We start from the raw sequence: 15,786 nt of genomic DNA on the forward strand, positions 1-15,786 counted from the left end.
GCACGTTGATTTTACCTTGTAAATCCGACCGGTGTTCTGTCAGACCAGCATACCTATAGTCAATACGCAGCGCAAGACGTCACATTTGAGTTTATCCCTTTAGTTTTGTACGAAAAATAAACTTTAAACTCCCTCGATGGGTGTGTATCCCTTTAGTCATGTACATGTACAAAAAAAACTATTAAAGATCAGATCGCCATACGCTTCAAAAAACACCAAAAAGTAAGTAAGACATTTTTTTTTTTTTTTTAATACATGACTAAAGAGATACACGCCCGTTGAGGGAGTTTAAAGTTTTTATACAAAACTAAAGGGAAAAATTAAAGAGATAAACGGGTATTGACTGTGGGTATGCTGGTCTGTCAGAACACCAAATCTGGTCCGTTTTTCTTCCTGTCTGTATAATCCGTTCTAAGCAGCCGCCTGTTTTAGAGAAACAGTCAGCGGCCGGCAGTTCTGTTAAGCCTCAGACACCCTCTGCGGCGTTTTAACCAGAGCCCCTCTGAGTGCTGCGATCAACGTGATGACCCGGCAGCTCCACTTCAATTTCCAGCAGAACCAAGGAGTTAGAAATCAGCCATGTTGGCTGAATCTTAAGCATCATCGTCATGATTAGAACATTAAACAAAGTTCTGGTATCTGAATCTGCAGAAATCCATGTATGGTTCGTTCTTTGTTTTTTTACGTTTCAAAACAAAAACGAAAAAACAAAACGAGCTTGTGGTTTTTTGTTTTTCCGTTTTTAAAACGAAATAATTAATTAGAAAAACGGCATTTGCAAAAATGAAAAAAGGGTACGTTTTGGGATTTTTTTAATTGCAATGGTTAAACCAAAGACAAACTTTTATTTTGTTGTTAATTCAACGGACCTTATGGCAGAACCAGAAATGAAGACCTGAACTCCCAACACATAACATTTTTAGTTACCAGTAGGTGGCAGTAATGTACGCCTTCAATTTCTTGCCAACCGCCATTACAATCCACAAGAAGAAGAACGCATCACTGATTTCCTCTGTGTTTTTTCTCTCTCAAAAAGTTCGATAATCAATGCAGAAAACGGTTCAAGTGCAGCCATTGCCTTTTGTTTAGAAATGGTTTGTTTTGATGCCGTCTTCATCCACTGTAAATTATTTTTCTTTGGCGACTTACTTCATTTCCGGTACCGCTACATATTAAAACAACAGCCGTATTTTATTTTCATTAAGATGGCAAAAAAAAACTCAAACGCTGTTGATTTTCTATTAATTTGATTTTTCATTTTTTCGATTTAGGTTTTAAAAATGGAAAAAAAAAAAAAAAAACACATTCTTGTTTTGTTTTGTTTTTTGTTTTGAAACGAAAAAACCAAAGAAAGGACCATACACGGAATTGAAGATTTCCATAAGACTGAATTTGTTGTTTGGACATCCGACGGTTCCAGATGCTCTGCAGTTTCTATCGTTTCGGTGACTGACTCAGCCCAGCAGAGCCAGTTTCCACCTCTCCAAGGTGCGTTTGCTGCTTCAGGACATCTGAGCGCTGCCAGAACCAGTCCCAACATGTGGGAGAATTTCCCATCTTGACAGAAATGCAGACCTGTTGTTTCTGCAATCTGCCCGGCCCTGTCACAGTTCCAAAGGTTTTCCTAGAACTGAAGTGGCTGTCGGAGCGTTTCTTTGCATGTTTGCAGTAAACGGTGATGTTGCAATTTTTTAGGCATTATGACAGCATGCATGAGGAAGTGTAAAAGTCTTGATTTTGTTGTTTTGTGAGCAGAGGAAGATGTTTCTGCTCCACACCAGAGATGTAAGCAGTAGAGAAGCAGACGGAGCTGTGATCGACTGCTTCACTGCTGCTACATAGTTAGCAGAAGCCAGGCTCAGACTGGTTATCTGTGATAGCGGGTTTTTCTCCCAATGGGCCGGTCCTAATTTCAGGGTGCGAGGGCCGGCCCTCCTTAAATCAGGCCCCAACACTTCTCTCTGGCCGAAGCTCCTACCTGTGACAGTTAATAACTCAAGGAGCTCAAGAAGTAATCCAGTGTTAACTCCCTAAATGATGCATGCAGTATATATAGCCCTTCCTTGTCATGCACATCCTTCTGATGGTTGGCATATGGTGAAATATACCAACTGCCAGGGGCTGTAAATCGTTCCCAGTCCATCCCTGGCAGAAGCTCACAGTTTTCTCTTTCCCTAAGACTGTCTGCTGATGATGTAAGGCTGCTAAACGGTGTCATGTAACCTGCAGGCCACAGGGACGGAGCGCAAGGTAGAGATCTGCACTCGGGCGTACGAGCTGCTGGTCAGCAAGGTTGGATTTGATCCCAACGACATCATCTTTGACCCCAACATCCTCACCATCGGCACGGGAATGGAGGAACATAACGACTACGCCGTCAGCTTCATCAGGGCCACCAGGCTCATCAAGGTACTACGACAGCTCTGCAGGGAGGTTCACTTCTGCTCTGACGATCTGGAAATGATCGGGGGTTCAACATTCGAAGCCCATATCCTGCAATTTAAAGCTCTACCATAAAGCAGTTTGCTTCAGGATTTTAGAGTTTTCCACTGTATCCTCTGTTGGGTTTCCCATGATTCATTGCAGTTCCAAGCAAGCCGGCTGCTCAGAGGAAAAAGGAAAATGGTGCAGAACAGTGGTGAATTTTGGAAGTGCAGTTTAATATAATCAAAGTCTGAATAGTTCCATCTGAAATGAATGAAATAGTTTTCTTAAAGGTATAGAGGAGGATCTTTAATTTCCGGGTGGATCATCTCAATCAGTGGTCCTCTTAACTGTCAATCATCCTGGTGATCTGTTTCCGTAAGGCCGTCCTACGTGCTCGTCCCGTTAGCTATCTTTTTCTTTCAGGCGTATATCTGTGGTGAGCTGCGGTTTCAGACAGTCATTGAAGCTCACCTTTCTCACCGCGGTTCTTTGAAAATGGCCGAGGGTCGGAAGAGAAAAAGTGTCTACGAAGGGCATGAGAAGAAAAGGAAGGCTTAAGAAGAGGCAAATATTTCCCAGAATGCTTTGCGCTGAGAGCTCTTCTCACAAAGCATTATGGGATTTGCTGTCACAGCGGCCCGCTGTCGCCAGAGGCTGCCGCTACCCGACAGCGGAGACTAATAACAAAGATGGCGCAGGCACCGCGCGGTGGTGGAGGAGTTACGTGACCAATAGAGTAAAAAGCAGCGATCATCTGTCTGAACGGTCAGTGAACTGAGTTCACTATAAAGTTCACTATATAGTCCCCGCTCTATAGTGATGGAGGGATTTAGGGGTTAGAGCGGACGGTCGGACACAGGAGGCTGGTATGAGAACAGCAACTTCTAAACAGAGCATGCACGAGGAGAAATGGTCTTGTGCACACGCATTTTTTTTTTTTTTGTAGAGAGGGCGGCCCCTTTAAGAAATCTGCCACAATACCTTGAAATGGTTATCGAGTCAGATATGTGGCGGGTAATGTTTGGTTTATTGAAAGGTTTTATCTGTCCCTGTCTAAATGGGTTTGGCTGACATTTAAGCCCAGATTCCAATATCTCTGTAGTGACTATAATATATATAATCTGATATCTGAGACGATGGTACTGCTGCTGAAGCTCCTCAGAAATGTGATCAACACCCAGAACAGCGGCGAGGAGTTTGGCATCCATTCTTATACTGCTTTCCTTCTTCCAAGGACCCAGTCCAGGTAGACCGGGTCCTTGGAGGACGCAGCCGTGAAATCGAACACAGCCAGGTTCCTTAGCGCCCTAATCATCTAATTACTTGAATCAGGTCAAAAAATAAAAATCCACTGGACTTTGTTCCCTAGTTTAAAGACGTTTCTCTTCCATCCAGGAAGCTTTTTCAATTCAAAATGCCAGAAATGGCGATGAATTCCAGGTTTTATCCAGTAGCCCAACAAAGCCTTGTTTTGGTTTAGAAAACATGCAAATAGAAACGGATGAACAGGTCCACCCCTTTAGAATGGGGGTCATTAGCTTTTTTGTTAGCCTGCAATGCCCCATACCTGTCTAAGTCTCTGAAAGGGGGGTCGTTAAAGGGAATTGTTGGCCTGGCTGAATAGATCAGGTCTTCTGTTCTCCTCTAAAGGGGTTGGGGCTGCGATGATAGCGGGAAGGAATCAACTCTATCGCTGCATTGTAGGTTTTTGAAAGCTGGAACCTGAGCAACCCCCCCTCTGTTTAAGGTTGTTTTTTCTTTCTTAACATTGATGGCTTCCTTCACGCACCTCTGAAATCACCTGTCTTCTTTGTCCAAAATGTGAACATTCTGGTCCTCAAATGTATGTCCTTTGTCACTGCATTGAACTGCAGACACCACTCCGCTCAGATGAGGTCTGGAGGTTTGGTCTTTAGGATGAACTGGTCTCTGTTTAAGGGGCTGTTTGTCTTAGACAGAGGCTAGTGCATCCCAAGGACAAAACTGGGAAACAAAGTCCAGTCGATTGTTTTGAATTTTCTTTTTTGTTTGGAATGACCTGGATGACTGAGAATCTTCACCAGCTTACTTGAATCAGGTGTGTTGGACCAAGGACACCTGTAAAGGTGAGCCCACCCCTGAGCCAGGGAATAAGTAGGTAAGCTGATGCTCTTTAGTGGCGCTGATAAGGGTCTATTTTCTAACAGAGTTTATGTCACAATCACAGTTTCAGCATCTTCAGCCAAATTAATGGATTTCATCCTCAAATCTTGTCCTGATTCTATGCCTCCTGCAGAAGACTGTGAACGGGTTCATCGTTATATTTTCCTTCGAATTGGTTTATTAATTCTATCAGAAATTACGGTTGTAGAGCTGAACCTTCAAAGATACTACATTTGAGAACATTGTGGGATGCTGGCATAACGATTTAAGTCCCAGTAAAACCAAATGGTTCAACAATCTTTGTGCTTTTGAGGGGCACCTGCTCATCGGAAAGAAGAAAAAATGTCAGCGCATGATCAGCTCCTGCTAACTGGACTCCATCAGATCTGTAGGATATTAAAACAGCCGAGGAGCTAACCCTGCATGGTGTGGTGCAGCCAATCCTCTGGGGCTGCAGGGATCTTCCACTGTCCTGCTCCAACACACCTTCACCCAATGATCTAATAGGAGCTCTACAGTCAATATGGCGGGCAGGAAATAACCTTTCTAAAGATCTGGGAAGTAGACCTGCTTAGAAATTAACATCCTGCTCCGTCCCGTTCCTTTCTGTTTGTGTCCAGGAGACGCTGCCTGGTGCCAGGGTCAGTGGCGGTTTGTCCAACCTGTCCTTCTCCTTCAGAGGGATGGAGGCCATCAGAGAAGCCATGCATGGGGCGTTCCTCTATCATGCCATCAAGGTAATCGCTTACAGCATCAACGCCACCCACCTTTCTGTCTCCTCCAATCGGCCCGGTTCTCTCTTCAGCCCAGAGTGGTCAGATTATGCTGAGTTGGTGGATTTAGAAGCTTTATTCTGAACATGTCAAAGGTCAACATGCTGATTTGTGTGGCGCTGTGAAAGACGCCTCCATTTATCAGCCTGCAAATGTTTTACATTCTGATATAAACCAGCAGGAAATTAAAATATAAAAAAATTCAACTGCAGTATTTAAGATTAGCCACAGAAATTCAAATCTGGACTTTAACTAGGCCGCTCTGACACATCTTTACACGTTAATATAAATGTGTCTTAGACCTTTCTTTAGCCCCCCCACCCCCCACAATGTAGTTTCCTACTTCAGTAATTAAGTAAAGACATAAAATAAAGGCAGTACTTATTATTTGTGCCATTGTTATATTTTTCTTACCTTCTCTTTGTGTCTTTTCTAAATAATAAAAGCAATGAAGTGGGACATTTTATTTCATAACAATAAAGAACAAAATCAGAAACAAAATGTTGGTTTAAGCTGAGAAATTTAAATATTCATACATCTTTTTGTTTAGGAGTGATTTACTCAGACTATATATTGTTATGAATATTAATGTTTGAATAATTGGCTGTTAGGGCTGCTCCAGAATCAACTTTTCATTCAGTTCAGTTCATTTATTCACTTTATTTTTATAGTGCCAGTTCACATCATGTCATCTCAAGGCACTTTACAGTTCACCAGATAGAAATAGAAGCATAGATACAAAAGGCAGATGTGAACCAACTCCACAGGCGGCCCCAGAGAGCAGAACGTTAGAGATTGAACTAACAGATTCTGCAGAGTGGGAGAATACATTCATTTGTTTTTTAAACTGAAGAATAAAAAAAAATGAAGCAACAGTTATTTATTTCAAAACATAATATAGAGCGCCTGCCTCGGTGCTGTGGGGCAGGCGCCTCAGAGCAAACAACTACAGGTGTTTGGTTCCAGGTACTTAGAGATTCACTTCCATACAGTAAGCCCATATTCTGGTTTTCAGGTAACACAGAGTACATGTCAGATTAAATACTACTACTTATACTTCAGCAATAGTTTCAAGGTGTTACTTTATTGTATGTCTCGTACCATGTCTGTTGGTTGTGCTGTTCTTTATACTCTTTGCAGGTGATGAAGCAGACTGAAAATGTTTTATAATTATCACCCTTTTATCTCCTCTTTCTTTCATCTTTTCTCCTTTTTTCAGTTTTTCCTTTCCTGTTCTTCTTACATTGCAGTGTCCATATAGTCTGTAAAACATTATGCATAATTATAATAAAGCTATTTATATGCATAAATCAAGCAGAACACTATGGCTATAGCCGTACTGCTCCACTTGTAAAAGTAAAATCTGTTGGGCTCTTTTTGGCATCAAGACAATTATTCTTATTCCCACATCACCAGAAAAGATGATATAGAAAAATAAAGAAAAAAAAAACATTTTTTTTTTTTTTTGCCGATGTGACTGATCCATCAGCCCCATAAAGCTGCATGATGTCCTCTTCAATCCCAAATACTTCTAAATGAAAACAGCATCAAATCAGTTCATTAATGCTCATAAATAAATTGATTGGACCAGACGGAACATCTTATCCCTGATTCTGAAATCCATCAGTCTTCTCTTTGCAGGGCAGCGCCGCCCTGAACCTGTGGAGCCTCCTAAGTCTTACATTTCAGTGTTTCAAATGATTCTCAGAGGGAAAAGATTAATACATGAATAATGCTCACATTATTCCTCACATTTATAAACAGTTTAAGATGGTCTTTACATTAGGCTCCTTATTAACTATCAGTCTGTAACTAGGGTTTCTTTAGATATAATTTAAGTCTGGAATTCTTTCTGAGCATCATTGAATGTTCATTAAACTATCGTTACCTCAAAGCTCAACGAAGGTGAATTTATAGATCAAAGTAAAGGCTCTCTATTTTTTGATGTTTGGTGGAACTAATGTTGAACAAAGGAGGAGTAGATTCTTGTATTTTCATCGTTGGTGTCATTTAAAATTGAGTAATTCTGATGGTTTCTGTTTCCTGGAGGTCTTCGCTTCCTTCTTTAGGTTAAATTTCTGGAATGTTTGGGGAGCCGATGAATCCTGGAATTGTTTTGATAAAAGCGAGATCTAATTTCCTGCGTTTCCTGGCAGGATGGGATGGATATGGGCATCGTGAACGCTGGAAACCTTCCTGTTTATGACGACATCGATAAGGAGCTGCTGACGATGTGTGAGAACCTCATCTGGAACAAAGAAGCCGACGCTACAGACAGACTCCTGGCCTATGCTCAGGTATCCCATCCCGACCGGACCTCAGAGCTCCGAGTCTTGCTTGGACCGACAGAACTCTGCCTCTATTTAACAGAACATAGTGAAAGGAGGGAAGAAGGTGGTCCAGACGGACGAATGGAGAAACGCATGCGTAGAAGAGCGGTTGGAATACGCTCTCATCAAGGTAACGACCTTCATCTGCTGGAGCAGAAACAGGGAGAAGTCCTACAGAATGTTGAGGAAAACTTTTTTTTTTTCCTTTCCCTCATTATGATTGAAATTCTGACTCCAGGTGCTTCCCAGTCCGTACTGCCAGATCTGGATGTTGCTCAGCTATGGAGTGAAATCTGTTCCATTAATGTTTTAAGCAGAAAACACTTTGAAAACATAAAATTCCCAAACAAAACTTTGAAAAACTTTTTTATCAACAATTTTCTTGAGAGCAGAGTTGCCGTTTTTAGATTTTTTTTCCTTCAAAATGTTTTACAGATTTTAAATATTTGACATTGATTTTATTTTTTCGTGAAATTTCTCTTTTTCAGGTTCAGTTTTAAAAATTGTTTTCTTTTCCTTTTCACGTCTGGAGGCAGGCTTAGGAGTAAAACTAAATCTGAAAAAGGGAGCGATGAAGAGCAAATGTAAAATATGTAACAAAAGTTTTAAAAAATATATCATATTGATCTAATATGTTTACATACATTAAAAAAATAAAACGTCACAAAACACAATCAGAGGAAATGGCAAAGAGACTTTTTTCTTCCTTATCAAAGATAATGGAACAGAATTCACTCCATAGATTTGACAGGAGCTTTTCCATCTTTAAATCCCACAAAAGTTAAAGTTCAGGATTTTCAGATTCTATGCTGCTGTTTAGTTTTAGTGTCTCTGCAGCGTTCCTATAGTTAGCTGTGGCTGGTTCAGCTCCACGGACCGCCGTACACTGCAAAACGCTGAGGAGCTCTGCTGTGTTCCTGACAGGGAATAGACAAACATGTGGTGGATGACGTTGAGGAATGCCGGGCACAGGTGGATCGCTACAAGCGGCCCCTTCACATCATCGAGGGTCCCCTGATGAACGGCATGAAAGTGGTGGGGGATTTGTTTGGAGCTGGGAAGATGTTCCTGCCACAGGTGACCCCATTTATTCCCTGCTATTCCCCGTTATTCCCTGTGATTCCTTAGTATTTCCCGTTATTCCCCGTGATTCCGTTATTCCCTGTTATTCCTTGTTATTCCCCGTTATACCCTGCGATTCCTCATTATTCCCCGTTATACCCTGCGATTCCTCGTTATTCCTTGTTAATACTGGTTATTCCCCTTGATTCCCTGTTATTCCCCTTGATTTTCATGTTATTTTTCGTGATTCCCTGTTATTCCCCGTGATTCCCTGTTATTCCCCGTGATTCCCTGTATTAACCCTTGATTTCCTGTTTTTCCACGTTATTCCCCATTGTTTCCCGTGATTCCCTGTTATTCCCCGTGATTCAATGTGTTCCCCGTTATTCCCTGTTATTTCCCGTGATTCCCTGTTATTCCCTGTTATTCCGTTATTCCCAGTGATTCCCTGTTATTCCCCCTTATTCCTTTTTATTACCCGTTATACCCTGCGATGCCTCGTTATTCCCCATGATTCCCTGTTATTCCCCCTTATCCTTGTTATTCCCTGTTATTCCTTGTTATTCCTGATTATTCCCCTTGATTCCCTGTCATTTCCCTTGATTCCCTGTTATTTCTCGTGAAATCCTTTTATTCCCCTTGATTCCCTATTATTCCCTATTATTCCCAGTGATTCCCTGTTATTCCCTATGATTCCCTGTTATTCCCCTTATTCCCCATGATTCCCTGTTATTCCCTGTGATTCCCTATTATTCCCTGTGATTCCCTATTCCCATGATTCCCTGTGATTCCCCGTCATTCCCTGTGATTCCCCATGATTCCCTGTGATTCCCCGTGATTCCCTATTATTCCCCGTCATTCCCTGTGATTCCGGTCATTCCTCATGATTCCCCGTGATTCCCCGTTATTCCCTGTGGTTCCCTGTTATTCCGCGTGGTTTCCTGTTATTCCCTGTGATTCCCCGTCATTCCCCGTGATTCACTTATTCCTTGTTATTCCCTGTTATTCCCCGTGGTTCCCTGTTATTCCCCTTGATTCCCTGTTATTCCCCGTGGTTCCCTGTTATTCCCCCTTATTCCTTGTTATTCCCCCTTATACCCTGCGATTCCCTGTGATTCCCTATTATTCCCAGTGATTCCCTGTTATCACCCATGATTCCCTGTTATTCCTCTTATTACCCGTGATTTCCTGTTATTCCCCTTATTCCCTGTGATTCCCTGTGAATCCCCGTAATTCCCTGTGAATCCCCGTCATTCCCTGTCATTCCCCTTGATTCCTTGTTATTCCCTGTGGTTCCCTGTTATTCCCGGTGGTTCCCTGTTATTCCCCGTGATTCCCTGTTTTTCCCTGCGATTCCTCTTTATTCCCCGCGATTCCCTGTTATTCCCCACGATTCCCTGTTATTCCCCGTGATTCCCTGTTATTCCCCATCATTCCCTGTGAATCCCCGTCATTCCCTGTTATTCCCTGTGGTTCCCTGTTATTCCCCTTGATTCCCTGTTATTCCCCTTGGTTCCCTGTTATTCCCCATCATTCCCTGTTATTCCCCGTCATTCCCTGTGAATCCCCGTCATTCCCTGTTATTCCCCGTGGTTCTCTGTGAATCCCCGTCATTCCCTGTGATTCCATATTATTCCCCGTCATTCCCTGTTATTCCCCGTGATTCCCTGTTATTCCCCGTGATTCCCTGTTATTCCCCGTGGTTCCCTGTGAATCCCCGTCATTCCCTGTGATTCCCTGTTATTCCCCGTGGTTCCCTGTTATTCCCCGTCATTCCCTGTGAATCCCTGTCATTCCCTGTGATTCCCTGTTATTCCTTGTTATTCCCTGTTATTCCCTGTGGTTCCCTGTTATTCCCCGTGGTTCCCTGTTATTCCCCTTGATTCCCTGTTGTTCCCTGTCATTCCCTATTATTCCCCGTGGTTCCCGTGATTCCCCGTGATTCCCTGTTATTCCCCGTGGTTCCCCGTTATTCCCCTTGATTCCACGTTATTCCCTGTTATTCCGTGTGGTTCCCTGTCATTCCCCGTGATTCCATTATTCCCTGTTATTCCCCGTGGTTCCCTGTTATTTCCCATCATTCCCCGTGATTCCGTTATTCCTTGTTATTCTCTGTTATTCCCCGTGGTTCTCTGTTATTCCCCTTGATTACCTGTTATTCCCTGTGGTTCCCTGTTATTCCCCGTCATTCCCTGTGAATCCCCGTCGTTCCCTGTGAATCCCCGTCGTTCCCTGTTATTCCCCGTCATTCCCTGTGAATCCCCGTCATTCCCTGTGAATCCCCGTCATTCCCTGTTATTCCCCGTCATTCCCTGTTATTCCCCGTGATTCCCTGTTATTCCCCGTGGTTACCTGTGAATCACCGTCATTCCCCGTGATTCCCTGTTATTCCCCGTGGTTCCCTGTTATTCCCCGTCATTCCCTGTGAATTCCCTGTGATTCCCTGTTATTCCTTGTTATTCCCTGTTATTCCCTGTGGTTCCCTGTTATTCCCCGTGGTTCCCTGTTATTCCCCTTGATTCCCTGTTGTTCCCTGTCATTCCCTATTATTCCCCGTGGTTCCCGTGATTCCCCGTGATTCCCCGTTATTCCCCGTGGTTCCCCGTTATTCCCCTTGATTCCCCGTTATTCCCTGTTATTCCGTGTGGTTCCCTGTTGTTCCTCGTGATTCCCTGTCATTCCCTGTGATTCCATTATTACTTGTTATTCCCTGTTATTCCCCGTGGTTCCCTGTTATTTCCCATCATTCCCCGTGATTCCGTTATTCCTTGTTATTCTCTGTTATTCCCCGTGGTTCTCTGTTATTCCCCTTGATTACCTGTTATTCCCTGTGGTTCCCTGTTATTCCCCGTCATTCCCTGTGAATCCCCGTCGTTCCCTGTGAATCCCCGTCGTTCCCTGTTATTCCCCGTGGTTCCCTGTTATTCCCCGTCATTACCTGTGAATCCCCGTCATTCCCTGTGAATCCCCGTCATTCCCTGTGATTCCCCGTCATTCCCTGTGATTCCCCGTCATTCCCTGTTATTCCCCGTGATTCCCTGTTATTCCCCGTCATTCCCTGTGAATCCCCGTGATTTCCTGTTATTCCCCTTGATTCCCTGTTATTCCCCTTGATTCCCTGTTATTCCCCGTTATTCCCTGTTATTCCCCGTGATTCCCTGTTATTCCCCGTCATTCCCCATGAATCCCCGTTATTCCCTGTTATTCCCCGTGATTCCCTGTTATTCCCCGTCATTCCCCATGAATCCCCGTTATTCCCTGTTATTCCCCGTGATTCCCTGTTATTCCCCGTTATTCCCTGTTATTCCCCGTGATTCCGTTATTCCCCGTCATTCCCCATGAATCCCCGTTATTCCCTGTTATTCCCCGTGATTCCCTGTTATTCCCCGTCATTCCCCATGAATCCCCGTGATTCCCTGTTATTCCCTGTTATTCCCCGTGATTCCCTGTTATTCCCCGTGGTTCCCTGTTATTCCCCATGGTTCCCTGTTATTCCCCATGGTTCCCTGTTATTCCCTGTGGTTCCCTGTTATTCCCCTTATTCCCCGTGATTCCATATTATTCCCCGTCATTCCCTGTTATTCCTTGTTATTCCCTGTTATTCCCCTTGATTCCCTGTTATTCTCCCTTATTCCTTGTTATTCCCTGCGATTCCTCGTTATTCCCCGTGATTCCCTGTTATTCCCCGTCATTCCCTGTGAATCCCCGTCATTCCCTGTGAATCCCCGTCATTCCCTGTGAATCCCCTTGATTTCCTGTTATTCCCCTTGATTCCCTGTTATTCCCCTTGATTCCCTGTTATTCCCCTTGATTCCCTGTTATTCCCTGTTATTCCCCGTGATTCCCTGTTATTCCCCGTCATTCCCCATGAATCCCCGTTATTCCCTGTTATTCCCCGTGATTCCCTGTTATTCCCCGTCATTCCCCATGAATCCCCGTGATTCCCTGTTATTCCCCGTGATTCCCTGTTATTCCCCGTGGTTCCCTGTTATTCCCCATGGTTCCCTGTTATTCCCCATGGTTCCCTGTTATTCCCCATGGTTCCCTGTTATTCCCCTTGATTCCCTGTTATTCCCTGTGGTTCCCTGTTATTCCCCTTATTCCCCGTGATTCCATATTATTCCCCGTCATTCCCTGTTATTCCTTGTTATTCCCTGTTATTCCCCTTGATTCCCTGTTATTCTCCCTTATTCCTTGTTATTCCCTGCGATTCCTCGTTATTCCCCATGATTCCCTGTTATTCCTCATGATTCCCTGTTATGCCCCATGATTCCCTGTTATTCCCCATGATTGCCATAAAATGTTAAGTTGAATTTCTCCAGTCTGTTGGATAATCTCATTTTTTGGGCCAATGGCCTTGCCTGTTTTTCCAGGTTATCAAGTCGGCTCGTGTTATGAAGAAGGCCGTCGGTTACCTGATCCCCTTCATGGAGAAGGAGAGGGAGGAGATGATGGCAGCATCAGGATCAGCCGAGGAGACGGTCTGCAGCTTTTAAGCTTTTTGCATTGTATCAAAGTTAATCCATAGAAACTAAACATAATGTCAAGTTTTATTTCTTCCAAACATTTTGTTCAGTTTAATCCAGAACTTTGGTTCTCTCCATCAGCAAAGTGTTGCATCAAACTAATGTTTGGTTTAGTGTGGAGGTTCGTAGTTCCAGGGTCAGAGAGACGCCAAAGATAAAAGCAGGACTGCAAACGTTTCACCAAACCTGGGAGTGAGATTTTGTACTAGTGTGGAACGGCCACCCCTGTCAGGGTTAGTTTGAAACGCTTTCAGGTGCAGCTCTAGGTTGGAGGTTTTCAGAGGATTTCACTGAAACTAAGCAGCAAAATGGGGAATTTTTACAGCACAGTAAATGTTACTGAATGACAATAAGTGATCTGTAGTTATTTGGAACATTTTCACACAATATATATTATTTCTACATTCTGGTGATTTTCAGAGAATAGAAATAAAGAAGAACGTCTTCTACTAAAATACTTGCATCTTAAATATACTGTAAACTAAGAATTTCAGAACTTTAATTAATTATTATCTGCAGTTAAAGTAAATTAAACAATGGGGAGCTAATAAGTTATTACTGGATTACTGGCACTGATACAGGAACCAGTACAATGGAAACCAGTGCAAACTACACTGTGTAGGAATATTTGCTAATAGGCTAAGGACTAAAAATCTTAACTCATTATTCTATTATCTTGTTAATTTTTTTCTTTAATTGACATAACAGCTAAACAATTCAGACCTTCTAGGAGGCTGTAGATTCTATAAAAAATCTCCATGACAGGAGACAGCATTTCTCTGGATGTTTGATTTTGGAAAAATTGATGGAAATTAAGTTTTTAAACATATTCAATGGACCAAAATAAGGATAAATGAATAAGATAATTAATAATAAACTGAGAACATCCCTGTGGTTCCTCTGAGTTGTTCTGCACATCCTCTCTGGATGTGGTTGGTCTTTTCTTGGGTGGCTGATCTTTTAAAAATAAAATGCATTGATTCTTTTCTTTATGGTCGACCTCCTGCGGCTTTGTGAGGCAAACCTGCAAGCTTTAAGAATTTAGAGATTTGTGTTGCTTTAATTAGTCCTATAATCCAATGTGGGATTATTTAACTAGACTGAGCAATAATTATTTAACTTGTGAGAAAAACATGGACTAAAACTGGGACTAAATCAGGAGGATAAATTAGAGCAAATAAGGATTAAATCTCACTAAAAAAGCACTAGATGTAGAGAAACCAAACCATTTGATGTCAGTTTGGTGTGATCCTGCACTCCGTTTGCACATGGATCATTTAAGCTAGCTGCTGTGTATTTTATTTATATTTACTCAAGTACTAGATTGCTTAAAGTCTTCATTAATTTACAAAGTGATTTATCTTAGTCCAGAGAAGATTAAAATCCAATGACATACCTTTTAACAACTGCTCAAAAATGCCAGTGTTTTTTCAATATCTGGCTCAGTGGATATGTGGGCTGGTGCTAAAATATGGACTGGAAGGAACCTGGCATGTCCCTGTATGTTAGCACTAAGGTTGTTTTGAAAATGCAGACTGGATTTTTATCAGCATGGTATTTTTATATATGAATAAGTGGAATGGAGCTGAGTTTTAATGTCCGTAATTTTTTTAACGTGAAAAATGAAATTGTGGATATAAGATGAGAGTGTGTGGAAACACTGAGAAGGGCGAGTGTCACGCCGAATGGGTGAAAGCCGACAGCCCTGCCTGAAAGATTCATGGTTGTACCAGAAGAGATTAGCATGAGAGAGATTGAGATGAAACCAACCTGCAGGCCTTACTGGTTCCATATCAAGACGAGACCGAACCAGCACCACACACACCCACACACACACATACACACATAACGATAAATCTGAAAGATCTGCTTTCCCATGAAAAACTACCATTCATCCCTCAGAGCAGAAATAAATCAAACTTTCTCTCTTTAGTTCTCATTACTGAACTTTTCTCCATCTTTCTTCTTTAGTCAAATATTTTACTACATCAGGCCTAAAAAGTACATTTTGCCTCCCCTGCTAAAGCGCATCATGAAAGTCAGCTGCAGATCATAAAACTTATCAGGATCACTGAATTTTATCTCAAGAAAAAAAGGATGCTTTTTTTGATCTCAATTACATTTTTTAATTCAGTTTCATTCATTCATTTCTATAGCTCCAATAGGGGGTTTTCAGTGACGTCACTGGCCAGCTTCCGGTCCGCCATCTTGGGTGGCATATTATCGTATATCATATATATCATGTCGCGAATGGATAATTACGGCAGCACGCTAGAGCCACCAGATCATGGAACATATCTGAGGAAATGTTCCGTGATCGACCATATGGACCCCTATGCCCTCCACAGTGCCTTGTTTAGCACTAATCCAGATGATTGGCCAAATGTAGAGCACGGTGACATAGTTCATTACCCGGTGTTCAGTGAAAACCCTCTGCACACTCTTGAGGAAATGAGAGCGTACAAGGGTCTAGAGGATCACAACCAGTTCACATCTGGTTGGGTACGAGATGTCGAAGTGATGTAC

At 42.6% G+C, this 15,786-nt stretch overlaps 1 protein-coding gene across 1 annotated transcript in view; it reads left to right on the forward strand.

The window, feature by feature from the left end:
• Positions 1–15,786, forward strand: part of mtr (5-methyltetrahydrofolate-homocysteine methyltransferase) — a 59,391-nt gene that overhangs the window by 18,307 nt on the left and 25,298 nt on the right. The window contains exons 16-21 of the mRNA XM_038303942.1: positions 2,230–2,409; positions 5,190–5,306; positions 7,499–7,639; positions 7,713–7,802; positions 8,597–8,749; positions 13,108–13,215. Coding sequence (XP_038159870.1) covers positions 2,230–2,409; positions 5,190–5,306; positions 7,499–7,639; positions 7,713–7,802; positions 8,597–8,749; positions 13,108–13,215 — 789 coding nt within the window. The remainder of the gene's footprint in view (positions 1–2,229; positions 2,410–5,189; positions 5,307–7,498; positions 7,640–7,712; positions 7,803–8,596; positions 8,750–13,107; positions 13,216–15,786) is intronic.

The sequence above is a fragment of the Cyprinodon tularosa genome, unplaced genomic scaffold (genome assembly GCF_016077235.1).
Source record: "Cyprinodon tularosa strain WSP-4 unplaced genomic scaffold, ASM1607723v1 ctg521, whole genome shotgun sequence".
NCBI classification, from domain to species: Eukaryota; Metazoa; Chordata; class Actinopteri; order Cyprinodontiformes; family Cyprinodontidae; genus Cyprinodon; species Cyprinodon tularosa.